At 39.5% G+C, this 15,361-nt stretch overlaps 1 protein-coding gene across 1 annotated transcript in view; it reads right to left on the minus strand.

Moving 5' to 3' along the window:
- Positions 1-856: 856 nt before the first annotated feature.
- Positions 857-15,361, minus strand: part of TPD52 (tumor protein D52) — a 130,023-nt gene continuing 115,518 nt past the window's right edge. Inside the window, exon 7 of the mRNA XM_049823490.1 lies at positions 857-1,153. Within this exon, the coding sequence (XP_049679447.1) occupies positions 1,000-1,153 (154 nt within the window). The 3' untranslated portion in view covers positions 857-999. The remainder of the gene's footprint in view (positions 1,154-15,361) is intronic.

Here is a 15,361-nt window from a genome sequence, read left to right on the forward strand (position 1 = left end):
ATATATGCTTAAGCCAGCATGCATTTTGCTGAATTAGTACATAGAGCGAGAAACACATTGTCACTGGACAGTCACTGCAGACAAACAAGGCATAGCACCTTAACAAATCTCATGTTATTCCAACATTAGGAAAAAATATTTTAAGATTAAACAGGCTTTCTTTTGTAATTCAGTGGTATAAATGGCAAATTTCACTTGCCCTCAACACATAGTGTTCCTAGGGACTATGCAGATGGCACATGACTGTGCAGAATTCATACTTGGATGTACCAGAAATCAAAAGAAATGCTCTCTGATAGCAAATGCTCCCAAAAGATATTGGAAACACCACAGCATGATTCTTTGGTTGTGTGTTCAAATATCCATTATATTTATCTTAAATATACTTAGAGAAACCTAAGACCTACACTTGCCTACTACATTGAAATAGTTTCTTTTCATTTATATTAACAACTGGAGAAAATTTATTAACATGCATTGGAAATGAGAGCTCCAATTAAAGCAAAGAATAATCTCTAGTTCTTCATGCAGATGGATGTATTATAATACAGATTAAAAGCAGTATCTGCAGTAAACATTCTACACTGCAACTTGGAAATCAGGAGCCCTTGACGCTGTTCTGTATGAAACACCGCACTGGAAGGAGCACTACGACAGCAGCCTTTGGATTTCCCCCATGGAAGTACAATGTCTTAGATCAACATCCCTTTGGGATGGAAAGACGAACTCTGGAATTCTTCATACAAGAATATGCCAACATTCAACTAATATTACCTACAGAAGCTCAGTTAACCTTTCACATTTAAATCTAAAGGCCAAGAGCTAGAAAGATGAGTAAATAAAAATGGAGCAAGAATCAGGTACAATGTGCTTATTGTCTTTTATTGATCTCATTATTTACACAACCAAGCGGACAGAAACTTTTCATTTATTTCCTAAGGAAACATTTCATCTGTGTAATTTGCTATAGAGCACAAAGTGAATTTATTTACATGAAATTTACTCCTTTTGTTTTGTTTGCTTGCTTTCCGCAAGCCCTAAAAGCACCGCATCAGCTTCCAGCAATGTTGTATCCGTTGTTGCGCCCAAGAACCTAGACGTGAGTTCAAGATCCAGCAGTCTCAGGCGTACTTCGGTTCCTTTCTGATATTTTCTGTGGAGAAAAGGGGAAAAGGGGAAGAAGGTTAAGTTTTGTTAAGCACCAGCCTTGCATCTCCTCAGGCTGCTCCCCTGTCTGCAGACCGAAGTAGCAGCCCCACAGAACACAATGTGCTGCAATGGAAGTCCAACACTGTTGTAATCCATCAGCACTAAAACTGCTGGGACACACTCTACCACCACAGAGCCAGTCTCTGTTGATACAATCCTGCCCATGGAAGAGCAGACACCACCAGATCCCGCTGAGGGAATGCAGGCTCTACAGAAAAGCAGTTTATTATATAGGAAACTGCTTTGTGTCTTCCATCAAAATATCCTGCTGTATCATCTGCTATCATGCGCACAATTATCTGCAGGACAACGTATCATTAAAGGGGAGGACAAGTCATCATTAGATCACTGGTGACATTGCTAGTATCAAAAAAGTATAATGCCAGCTAACTGTGGTTTATATTTCCAACTCTGGGCCTCAGGCAAGGGAACTTTTCTTGTCTCATCCCCTCCTTCAAAATGTGGTTATCATCTGCAAGTTTTTTACTACATATAATTAAAAAAGAAACCCCACAACTATTGTAATGAAACATTCTGCCTATGGGGCTGGGTTTTATTGTTTTACGCTCTTTTTTTTCTTTCTTTTTCCTTTTAAGTCAGAAGATGCGAGTGTTCAACGTGTTTTAAAAACAGACCCTGGGTGGAAATGGCCATGCCAAATTAGTGAAGAGTTTTGAAATACTAGCATCTTTTATAATGCACCTGGAGAGCTACTGATCAAAGTCCAGCAATAAAAACTGAGAATTATTCTTCTTTTGAAAGTTCAAGCCATACTTTTTTTTCTTTTTCCTAGTCAAAGCGTAGAGAGCTGAAGATGCACCAAGCCTGACCACCTTGAGCAAAAGCAAGAGAAAGTTTGAAACATTCTCCAGCTACAGACTGGAGAAAATATAACAGGGATGTCTGGCTGCACACATTTCCTCCTCGCTCATTCTCACCTTCAGCTTGGGCAGACAATCTTTACTGTCTGACAAGTGTTTGCTAGCATGAAGCAAAACTGAACCGGGTTTCAACTTCCTTCGGCACATCAAACCAAGATCCTTTTGGAAAACTAAACATCTTAAGAGAAGACGCTGGACTTGCATTTATTTCTTTACTTTTTTTTTTTCCTGTCAATTCTATCTTACATTAATTTCCTGTGGCTTTTGGATAATCCTGGGTAATACATTCAGTTATGTTACAAACTGCAAAGGAAGATCCTTTGATACCTCCGCTGTGAACAAGTAGCTACGTAGGGTACTTTGGCCAGCAAGGTTTCTGCCAACACTCATCCCAATGAATCCTGTGATGATCTGCATGAATCAGCACACTGGAAATACCACACATTTTCTTAAAAACATAAAACTGAAGTCCTTCATCTGTCCAAAATGCAAGTAACCACTGTTGCAGTGAAAAGCACGGCACACCTACCGAAGACAGAGAACAGCTTATGTTTGGTTGTTACCTGAATAGCTGGAAAGGATCAGTTCTGCTCCTTTCTCTGTGAAATACTTGCATTTCAAAACAGAACGGTTTCACAACTGATGGTAGTTATTCATGAAAGGTAACATGCAACATTTCAGAGTAAGACAAGGGTGAAACAAAATTAAAAGACAATGTATAAGACCTTAAAAATGCATGGTATCTTCTGGGATTTGTTAGGCTTATTTAAGAGAGAAAGTTCCCCAAAGAAGTCAGGATGTTTTGAGATAAGAAGGGGAATGAAGAGGAAAGCTCCTCACTGAAGAACCTTAAATGAAGATACCAACTGACTAGTGATTTTAGCCATTTGGGTATGTGGGAGAAATCTCCAGAAAATTCTCTAGCATGAACCAAACCTTCACCTTACTGACAGCTGCTGGCTAGATGGGTTGCTTTTGCGTCCAACCATAAAGTTATCCTGATCCCTAATACTATCTGTGGCACACATTATCAGATTTTTCTGCCTTTATCAATGAATGTAAGGAGTGGATGGGGTATGAGAAAAGGAGGGAGGGAAGGGGTGAGAGGGGAGAGGGAGAGATTATGTTTTGAGAGAAGGCAAAGTAAGAGGGAGAGAAGGAAAACTGAGAGGGAGAAATGGTCTGTGGAAACAGAAAAGAGAGAGCAGACACCTTATAATGAGAAAAAAGGAGGCTTGGGAAGATACAAAAGAGGGGATAAATGGTAAAGCAGGTGACAGAAGCACTGAAAACACTGCAGGCAAATAGTGTAGAAATGAAGGAAACTGTATACAGAGTAGAGGCACAGAAGAGGAAAAAAGTCACTGAAAAGTGAAGACTGCATAAAACTATTCAAGCTTGAGTGACACCAAACTCAGGCCCGTGAACTACAACATTCTGTGCTGCTTTTAAAAAGATGGACATGTTTTTAATCCAATAAAACTTAATACTAAAACTAGTGGTTCTGTGACAAATTTTGCGGAATCCTTCTGCCTCCTTCTCCTCTCCTTCCTCCTAGAGGAAAAGCAGCTCACTGATAACGTAAAGCAGGATGCTACTGTGAAAACTGGCTTCAGGGTCCAACACTTTTCTACAGAAGATCGAACTGAATGAGGTTTAAATTGAATTAGAAGTCCTCTCTCTATTTGAGAGCACAGAGTGGAAGAGATATTGAGCTCCGTATTTGTAACTGAAATACAAAATATAACTTTTCATCACGCAACAGTTCCTTTTGGGTTGGTTGCTAAAACTGCAGTGGTAACTGTTTTGCAAGTGAATAGATATAACTCGTATTTTTCTAATCAAACTTTTAAAAGTGCTATTTAGAACCAGGAAAGTCCATGAGGAAAATCTGTGAAGAAAATGTAATTCTCACGATTAATAGGTCTAATTTAATAATAAATTAATAATCTTAAGCATGACTCCCCCCCATATCAGCATTACGAAGACTTTGCTCATCATACAGTCTGCAGAGAACTTTACTCAAATTTCCAGACATGACTTTAGCATAGATTTGTAATGCAAAATCCAAGAAATTGTGTTTTCATAAAAAGAACCACAATCTTCAATGCTGCTTCAGTAACTCAGACAGATTCCAGATACTTTAATCGTACTTAATTATTAAAGAGGGTTTTCCAGTCACAGCACATCTGCTTACAAAGAGATCCTGAAGAACATCACTTTAAGGAGCTGACACAACTGCCAATTCGTATGAATATAAACATTTGGTTTTGTGACAGATGTTCCCTACAGCTAAAACACTTTAGAATAAACAAGAAGTGGAAGATGTAGAAAAAGTAGAAACATGAACACAACGTGCAGTGGTGGTCTATCCACCACATTCAGAGCAAGAGGAAATGATAGGTTGCTCTATGCATATTAAGCATATTCTATCCATGAAGGTATTTATCCTTAAAACAGATAAAACTATCCTACGGTTAAAGCAGAAGCTTGAAGCAGGACCCAGCAACAAAGCAGGCATTTTATTATTTTCAGGAACGGTGTCCTAGGAGACACAGGACACCAGTGTAAAAGGAAAGAAACCATCTACTCCATTTTGCAAAAGGACTTGCTTTATCTTTAAGTAACAATGCTGGTATTCAAGATTGTCCTATCTAATGACCATCAGCAGAAACCATTAACCTTCACCCAACCCCAAGCACTGTGTTTGTCAACGATGCATGTGTTTTCCTCCTACCACTTCCTATTGCCAGGTAAGAGTATTAAATTCACTTTAGTTGCATACATAAGTGAAGGTATAGGAATATTCTACAGAACTTCAAAAAATTATTTTGCCAGTAGAGTCAAAGCTTTCCCCACTCCTATAGAATTTATTCACAAGAGCCACCAATTTTAACCCTTTGGGAACACCAGTTTTGCACGGAAGGACCCTGCCTAACACCCAGCTTCAGAGGTGGGAATCCACCGGCTGCTGTTGCTCAGCAGTGACACCATCTCAGGCCAGTGTTGGCAGAGCACCCACTGAAGTACCCAGCGAAAACCTGCGCCTGAACTTCAGCCAAGAATCGATCAATGGGCTCCAAAAATCTTCCTCTAGTTTGAATGAGTGCCTGCAGACTTCTCTCCGTCTCTTCTGGAGTGGGCAAAGCACTGGGTACAGGTGCACCTTTCCTCAAACATCCACTTCCAGAAGATGACTTTAAGTTGGAGGCAGCCCAAATAATTCCTTCAGTACTCTTTGTAATTTCTGGACTGTCATGGAAAAGAATTTGAAAAGAAGCAAGATGAAAATCCTTTTTCTTATTTGAACCGTAAGTCTGTAAAACCGTACATCACCAGTACAATATAGTATGTAGGAACCCAGAGAAAGCATACAGTACAGCCTTGCTAATGCTGCTTCAAGAAACTTTAAAAGCAAATACAAAAATTAAAGTTTATGTCCTCTTATTACATTAAAAGCAGGGCCTTTTATCTTTGCATGCAAATATCAAACCACTGTCTTAATTCACATAAAGTAGGTCTTCTCTTTGCTGAACACACATAAATAGCACAGCGTGTACTTCCAAACTTAAGCAACTTGGAAGCGTCCTTCTGACTGACTGTATCCCTTTTATTGCAAGTTGGTCCTTATCCTAATCCTTTCACTTTTGCACTGAAGCTTTAAATCTCTCAAAATCTTAATGATAAATTAAAGGCAAGAGCCAGAACCCTCAGAACTCTTCAGTCAAGATTTTGAACTTGTAATTTTTAAAAAGTCATTTTACTAAGTCCCCTTAAAATATATGAATAAACAAAAAACTCCAATATTTTTACATAATAAAATGGGAAGGGGAGGATATGGAGTGATGTATTTCAGCACCTACTAGCTTTCAAGAATGCTGCGGGGGAAATGTTCTTTTTTGAATTTAAAAGTCATTTCAGGCTACAGCAAAAGGTTTACAAAGGGAGTTAACTTGGAAAGCAATGAGCATGTAAAAACAAGGAGGCTACAACTAAAAATGGGGTTTTGATCCTAATTATATCGTTTGCTACCAAGAAAATGGGACAGTAGTTTTGCAGGTGTGCAATTTCACAAGTAGAGGAAGCATCCTCATTACTACATGGCATTAAGAATTTTATTCAAACTCTAAATTATAGGTGTAGACATTAAAGCATTTTGTTAAAATATCCAATACTTATAACTGCATGTGATCACAAATTAGCAAGCAGTCCTTCTTCTATTAAAACTACTTAAGGTATTAGTTTAAAATTTAAAGCAACAAACTTTCTGTTCTTGGAAACAGTGCTACAAAAATAACAACACAGTTACAGAAATGGTTGAGTCTCACCAGGTCTTGGCTAGTATTTCCCACTCGTTTTAAAAATGCAGTCACAGACACCCTCTATTCCATACTATAAAAACATAGGTCTGCCATTCTGAGACAAATTGAATATTTTAGCTTATATTCCCTCTATTTGTTACTGGTTTTCAGTTTCCATTGCCTCCTTTTGGAATGATAACCTGTGCAATGCAAAGCTGAATGAACTAGCTAGGGCTGGCTACGACCACTCTCGCCCACCGTTCATTCTTCTGTGCCATCTGTCTCACCCCTCATAAACATGCATTTCTGAATGGAGTAGGGAGGCAACTACTAAACCTGGTTTTTAATTCCTATACTGAGGGTGTCATTTAGAGAATTTAACTTGAATTTTTTACATTTTTTGCATCATTATTTTTTAACGTCTCCCAACACATTCTAGTGATGGCTTTCACAAACCGCAGTAAAAGGAATCCCTGGACTATCTCCCTTATAAAATGGATTAATATAAAATGCTCCAAAGACAGGGTTAGAGTTGAGTCATGGTACTCTCAGAGAATGCCATGAGAAGTCTTGATGTCTTTCATTTTTGTACTGTGAGAATTTCAGAATGTGTTTTCAGATCTATTATTCAAGAGGTTTTGTTTCAGTGCTTTAACAGACTACAGTACAGAACAGTTTACAAGATTCTTAAGTGTCTCATTTTCTTTTTTTCTTATTAGGTGGAAGACATCACTTTATTAACCTCAGAAAAAATACAACAACAAGAAAGGTCATGAAATAAATCTGACCATCACTTTTTCTCCAGATATTTTGTTCACCATTCTTACCACTGTTCAAAACCACTTGGAAACACCCTGTAGCTCCTCATTAGTAATACTGAAACTACGATGCATCCTCAGAAGCAAGCCCACCTCTAAGTGACCCCAGCCAGCAGCAAAATGACCCCAGCCAGCAGCAAAGCAGTGCAGCTGGGGTGGGACAGAGCTGCGTGGGGACCAATTCATCCTGCTTCTCAAAAATGTTTTGAAGCATTCACAGATGCTGCTCGAGCCCACACTGCTCTCAAGTTTATCAGCAAAGGGAGGCCATGTAGGTGGCTTGAGGAGCTACCCTGGCACAGATCTATATGATTTTTGTACAGGTGACCCTCTGATGATCTACAGGGAAGGAGCTCAGCAAGAGCACACCACTTCCCAGCAACCCCTCACTCATTGCCAGTGTACATAAAATTCTTGTTCAGAAGAAATATGGATGAGATTAGCAGATTGCTATCAAGCTGAAGGCAGCACAGTTCTACACAGCAATCCACATCTTGGTAAAGTGGCTTTTTCCAGTGAAGTACACATTGCACATCTAGTGACGGGGGGGGACGGTCCTGCTTTCAGCAGCTTGATACAGCAGTCATAACACACAGACACACACCTCCCAGTATGAGCCCCTTGGCAATGCTGGGGCAAAAAGACCAAATTCTAGCCTCGTATGTACAAACAAGATGGCAGAAAGTGGCAGTAGAAAGGTAGTGTGAATTCTGCACAGAGCAGAACATGGGATGGTAAGAGAGATACTAGGAGAGTGTTCCTTTCTTTAAAGGCTATTGAAGAGAGGACAAAGAACACGCATAAAACTGAATAACTATGTAAAGATCTTGTGAATAACCATGTAAAGATCTTGATCTGTTAAGTTATTAAAAAGACTGAGCTCTCTATACCTTTACAGAAAGAAAACACGGGTATTAAAAGGCACTTAAATCTATCTGGAAAAAGCATATAACAGCAGGAAAGTAAAGTCCAACAAATGCAAATGAGAATCACAATTTTGCCAATAATATTGATGAACCACTAGACAAAAACTCCAAGCACTGAGGCTTTTCAGCCATTGATAGCTTCAACTGAAGAGATATCAAAACAGATGTGTTAGCTCAGTTCAGGATAACCTGCTGAAATGTCATGTCTCGTGATACAGTGAAATCCTGAGAGATGACCTGAAGGTCCCCTTTGGCTTAAATTTTATTCATCCATTATTTATTAGCACAGCACCCAGTCATTCAAATAAAGGATGGATGCTCAAAATAGGATTTTCAAAACGTCTCTGTTCTCTGCAATCAAACACTTCACAAAAAATGCTCTAAGGTTGCTGGTTATATTCCATCAGAAAATGCAGTATTTCTTCTGATGACTCATCAGCCCATTGCCATTTCAGTTGTATTTGTTTCCTACTCAATTTGTTTTCCTCTTTCCATGAACTAAGCAAGCAAACATGCTCTTATTTCTTCTGAACATTTACCCTTTTTGACACATGTTTAATAATTTTTCAGAATATTTTTGCTCCCTGTGTCAAAGCCATCCTTTTAGAAGGAAAAAGGCTATACTCTGCTAGATACAAGCAGAGATCTAGATACTCCGTTAGATAAAAGCAGGTAAAAGCCTCTCATATTGTTGGAAGCATTTAGCAGAATGCTGTAAGCCTGTGGGAAACCATCAGCTTAAACAACAGTCATTGTCACCTTGTGTTTTTGAACAACAGTGCATAAGTAGAGCCTATGGTAAGCATCCTTACAACCAACAGGTGCTTTAAGCACCTGAGGAGGTCCAAAGCCAGAACCCACTTTGCTCTGACCACTGCTAAAGCAGAAATTTGAAATGAATACCAGGAAGAGTTTGGGGATATTAGCTAGATCCCGATGTGACAAACACTCTGAAGCACTTGAATATACCCCTGGCCAACTGGAGCTTATGAAAGCAAGCACACACGCTAATGTCGCTGCGTGTACTGACACTTGGTGGGAAGATAACTACCAAACAGACTGGTAAGAGCAGCAGAATTTGGGGGTGACCCCATCATTAGGGGTAGAATATTATCTCAGTTTATGCTTATGGAGCTGCCCAAAACCGTAACATACTGGTCAAGCCCTGGTGTCTTCATTCTGTGGGACCCAAGTTCAGAGACCTTGTCACCCTTCTCTGTGTCTCCACCATTGGCTATTGAGACGACTGGCAGCTGACCGAAAGTGGCACAGATGTATGGGAATGAAACATGGAAGTTTACATTCCTATAGCTAGAAGAAGGTAAATGCAAAGCCTGACAAGAATTGTTTTATGATTGTCATGGAAAAGCCCTGAGTGAACCACAGTGAAGACACTGTCTAGCTCTGCTATTACAATGATATCAATAATCAATGGCATTTGTTTTTACAACAGCAAAAACCCCACAGCCAAAGGTGCCAAATATTTAAATCCAATTCTGTTCCACTCAGTATAGACATTTAGGCTCTCAGTAGAACTTCTTAGTTGTGAAAAACTTCCAAAAAGTAGCATGCTTGCCTTCAGTTCAGACAAAAACCAAAGTACCCAATATTTACTAGAAGAGACCAAAAAAATCTTGCTGTAATTTTTGCTACAGCCTCCGCAAGAATCAATTTGCATTCACTAAAACTTTTGGGACAGGATAATTCTGTTTTTAAAGAAGGAATCCACAGACTAATCTATATTTTAAAATGTACTTCATATCACATCAAAGATGAATGCTATAACCTTTTCTCTATGGCATGGTGAGGTAAGCTTTGACAAATGAAACTTGCAATAGGTGGCTCCTGTCATCTAAGAACTTGTATCAGATACAGTTATGTCATCATACAGTAATTTATGCCAGTTGCTTTCTCAGTCTGTAATATAAAATATATCCTTTAACTTGAGAGGAAACATCACTCTAAAATAAAAGAAATCAGCGTCTTTAGTCCAAATTGTTATATTTTTTCTGCTGTTTAAACTATGCAATGAACTAATTTGATTAAAATATCACTTTGTAACTTACAAAATGCTAAAAAATAAAGGTTATATACTTAAATGTATAAAAACCATAGCCAATTATACTACAAAACATTAAAAAAACCCTATAGCCCTTCATGCTTATGGGCACCAGAAGCCAGGCAAACTGCTTAAAAGATCAAAGAAAAAGGTAGCAAAGTGAGGAAAAAAAAAAAAAGCGGCAAACAAACTCATGTGAAGCATGCTCTATTTCATACTCTTCTGTCCATCTTTCCACAAGTGATCTCTGTTGCAGTTTCTGTCCCTTCCCCTTCCCACGCTGGGATCTTGTCTCAGTCAGATACTTTTCATGTATGTAGTCCTAAACGTTCAGCCCTCCAAATTTCCACAATAGAGTTTCCACAATACTGCTCTAGTTTTCCTCTTAATACACGTGTTCTCAATCTTTCTTTCTACACTGACTCTGTTTCCCTAATCATAACTTCTCCTCTGATCTCTTGCTGTTTCCCTGGAATCTCTGACAAGGTGTTTCCAGTTTCCTTTTTCTACCCCAGGAAAAACTATTAGACATTTTTTCTTGTCTTCTCTTACTTACTGCCTCATCACTGACCCTAGTCCCAGCCCATTTATCCAGCCAACCTCATTCTCCTTTCAGTTTCTTACCCCATCACAGTTTTTTCTTTTACCAGTTCCAACTAAGTTCAGTTGTCTTCTTTTTCTTGCAGTGCTTCTCAGTTTTCTCACTCAGCCAGTCCCCTTGCACCAGCCATCCTGGTAGGTCTCTTATAAGGGATTAAAAATAGTAGGTTTTGATAATTCAGACACAGCTATTATCAAAATTCAAATCAGAACGTTTCTTCCCCTTACTGTCTGGGTAATGACACTAGCTATGGGAACAATGACAATGAATTTAAAAACCTGCTCAGCCTTAGTGCTCAACACTCAAGCTTTGTACAGCTTGGAGAAGCTGTCACACAGGAAAAACTTCAGCAAACCAGAATAATTCACATACTGTCAGCAGGTTTTTACAGACATGTCTTCTAACCTTGCTCTGAAGCTCCCATCTGCACTGATTGTAAGTACTGTCCATGTCCTTTCTCTGTCTTTAAACACCATCATAGCTGTAAATTGGATTTATTCTTCTCTTGGGAGAGCTGGATGCAGAAGGTAGGTGGGGAGGCTAGAATGGCTATTCCAGTGGTAGTGAGTGCTGGTAACCATGTTAATGTAACGGCTGGCATATACAGACAGACAGAAAATGGAGTGGCTGAACAGCTGAAATAGATACCTGAATTCTTGGTTGCACGTGAATCCAATAGGAGAGATGGGAAAGGTGTAAAGATGGGAAAAGGCTGGGCACTAATGGTTTGGAGTCTCAGAGAAAGACTGGAAGAGGGGAACAGGGTCAGGAGGAGATGCAGATTGAGGAATACAACTCTGGAGAATGGGGGTGAGGTCTGTGGAGAATACTGGGCTGGTGAGAGTTGGCGGGCTTGAGCAAAAAGGAGGAGGAACTGGATGGGGCTTTAAGACAAGAGGAGCCAGAGGCACCATATGGTTCCCCTTTATCAATCAACTAAGGCTGAGGGAGGACTGCTCCTTCCCAAAGGACTGCTGAAAAGTGCCAGTCTCTTTCCTGAACCTCTCTATTCCCATGTCTTTCCCCAATTCTCTTTTTGGCTGTTGGTGCCTATACAAAAGCACTGCCTGCAACATCTGCCCTCTGGCTTGCTCAGTCACTCTTACTGTTCACCTGTGGCAAAAGTCAAGTCACATTTACCTAACAGTTGGTCTATAAGATGCAACGTATGCAGATTGCTCAGATGACTGCAAGACACTCAGTGAAGAAGTAATCAAAGATTTTAGCTAAAAATATCTGACAGTATCAATATTATGGTCTGACAAAGCCAAAAGAGTACAAAATGGGATCTTGCAGCAAAAAAGCACCACTGTAACAACAGATTATAAACCTATTTCCAGTGCACACAAATCATCTTGAAGCATCACTGAGCATGCAAGTCTACAATATATGCCTGCATTTAAATGCCAGAGAACATGAACCAACATTTTAAGGTATGTCAAGTAACACTTCTTTAAGTTTCAATTCCTTGTTAGTGTGCATTTAATCTGAATGTCCCAAGAACAATATCAGCTGCTTACATTATGAATGAACAATATGGACTAATACTGAACAGACTTTTTGATGAAAAAGAGGTCATGGTGCTCCTGTAAAAGGGACATTTTCAGATTTGGTCAGGAACATTTCTTTGTAAGCTAACACTTGCATTATTCATTCAAATGGCTTTCACAGTTAATAAAAGCCTATTCAGAGACAACATGAAAATCTTACTGGGGAGCAGTGCCTTAAAAATGCAACTGGTTTGACATTGTCAGTTTGATTTTCAAGAACTGGCAAGGAAGAGTGTGAAGCATAGGGAAGGCTCACTTCTCTGCAGAATGCCATGCACCTGTCTTCAAGAAAACCTAGTATTTGATGGTTTCACTTTCTGCTAAAAATAACTAATATGAAGCGATCTTAACTGGAGTCTGGAGAGGGACAGTTTTGCAAAAGGAGTGTTTCAGATTTTTAAAAAATGTGTTTCATGAAACACACGAAACAGAAGAGGAAAACATATAAAGAATATCCATGAAGAACACAGTGGGTCTAGGCAAGGAGTTAACAGTGAGACAGCTCACCTAGCAAGCCACTCACCTTTCGCACACCATGATGTCAGGAGTGAGCTCAGACTGCTAAGGGCAGCTTTTAGAAATACTAAAGGGAGGGGAAAAGCATACAAAAGAGCATGAAACAAGGTATTACCAGACACCATTAAGATATTACAAAGGTTAACCTCATGCTATAGTGCTTGAGGTTAAGGAAATACAGTCTATCACTGAATATAATTATCAAAAGGAACTTCTAAGGATCGTCAGAAAATTTAGTTTTGGAGGCAATAAAGACGAAATGAACAGTTGGATATATCAAGAGATATGCAGGCAAAAATGGCAGTTCCAGGTTGGAAGTAGACAAGGAGGGACCTCCAGGGAAAGCCAGGAGAGAAACCAAACTGCAGCAGAACATGTCCTGCAGCAGAAGGGTAGGAAGGGTTTCCAAAGGGAATTCTGTTCAGGGGACACTGACACAGGAAACAAGAGCATGCTTATAGTTTTAAAAGGGCGAGTGAAAGAAGAGGGAAAAGCTTAGAGTAAGTATAATCTAAGCAATTCAGTGAAATTGGAGAGACAAACAAGAAATAGGCTTCAGGGATGAAAAAAGCTTATTTAAAAATAGTAAAAAGTAGGTGTATTCATGACAGCAGAACTGCATCCAGTATGTGGAGTACACCTGGAAATGAACTAGCAACAACTGCCGTGACATTGTACAAGGAGAACCATCTCCCTGCTCTACTTGTTTGGCTTATGCGTTCTTTTATAACCACTTTATCGTCTTCTGGTCAATAGAGACACACTGATAAGTTCTCATTAAACACAATACACAAACAAGGACTGAGAAAACATACCAGATAAGGCTGTGGGGTTTTTTTCCTAGATGTGGAAAGCTGAAAGCTCCACAGAAAATTAAATCATTACATCTTTCTCCCCAGTGAGGAAACTAGAGAGAGATAAAAATATCAGGGGAAAAAAGGAAGGAATAGAGCTTCTGTCATTAGAGGAACAAACTGAGAAGCAAAATAATTAATGGTTATTATACAGAGTCAGGTAACTTTCTCCTCTAGTCTCACCTCCAAAGTCTCCCTAGAAGCAGCTTCTTCAAGGAATTTTTCATCTAGAAGCTCTTTCTTGAGCCATTTTGAAATGGAGCCACACCTCATTTTCTTCATCTTAAACTGTGTAATCTTTCAAGTGGATCTACATAGGCAGACCTTTCACATCAAAACATATTTATTACGGGGGTATAGAACTGCCAACCAAAAGAGTCAAAAGTCATGACAAAATCTGTATGTATTTCAGGAATGGAGGTATAAAATAACATGATATGGACAAAAGGAACTTAATCTAGACCCCAGCTGACAGGTCTGTGTTTCTCTTGGTCGGTACCGTCAACAACAGAAGTGCTGGATTCAGAGCTTTAGGTTGGCAATGTCACCAACTGTGCCCAAAGAAGCACCTTGTTGTCCGGCAGGCTGTAGCACAAGAAACAATTTGAAAGGACTCTATCCTTTTCTGTATGAAAGCTCAGGCAAACACTTAATGCTATTAGGTTTTAATTTTAAGCTGTTTTCTTAGAACCATTATATAGAAAACCCGGAACAGCTGTCCTAAAACTGATTTAGAAGGCACGTATCATATCAGATCTTCATACAACTAAAAAATGAAGAGCTGAAAGTACAACAGCTCTATCTTCGCAGTCAGACTGCTTTTCTTAGTTCACCAAATACGGCTGGTAAGACTTCTACTCAAGGCAGCAGAACCGCTGTACATGCCTGGGACAAACCCCGTGACCGTCCGAACTATGCCACCCATACCTTGTAGGACTGCTTGCCAAGGAGAGAGTGTTATTAGCCAGGCTTGGCTCAAACAATTCACTGCCCACAAAGCTACTTTAATGTACTGTCTCTACTAGGGAAAAAAACACAGTAATCCAACAATACATTACGATACTTTCCCATCACTGCAGCAATTCCCACCACAGGCAACACTTTGTCTCCAACAAAGAAGCCTCACATTCTGCGCCTGCAAAAAAACCTATCCATACTGTAGGGGTGCCAAGAGGAACATCTGTGTGCTCAGAAGGACACAAAACTGGCTTTTTGTGTCCGTGTGTGTGTGTGTGCGTGCGCCTGGGTGAAAGAGATGGGGGCAGGGAGCTCACAGACAATAGCTTGTGTGACTGCCTGGTAAGGAAATGCTCTTTCATTCCCTTCCTCCTTCCCTTAATTTATTTTTTAATCTGAATAAGGGAGTCAGACAGCCACAGCAGTTATCAACTACTTCTCCAAGCCCAGTGAAAAGGGTTAAGTTTCTCCTACATTACTAGTTTTAGCCTGGATTTATTTTTACCAGAAAGGATTTCTTTAGGCATTAAACACATATATCTACTTTTCATCAAATAATCCGAGGATTCTGGGTCTACTTGTCCCTTTAGCACAAATTATTATGACTGTAATGTAGATCTCATTCATGAAATGCTGAACTAAAGATAGTAAAATGTCTCCTACAAGATGGATGCATTCATGGGCTTTGA

This window comes from Accipiter gentilis, chromosome 2 (assembly GCF_929443795.1).
Source record: "Accipiter gentilis chromosome 2, bAccGen1.1, whole genome shotgun sequence".
Taxonomy (NCBI): domain Eukaryota; kingdom Metazoa; phylum Chordata; class Aves; order Accipitriformes; family Accipitridae; genus Astur; species Astur gentilis.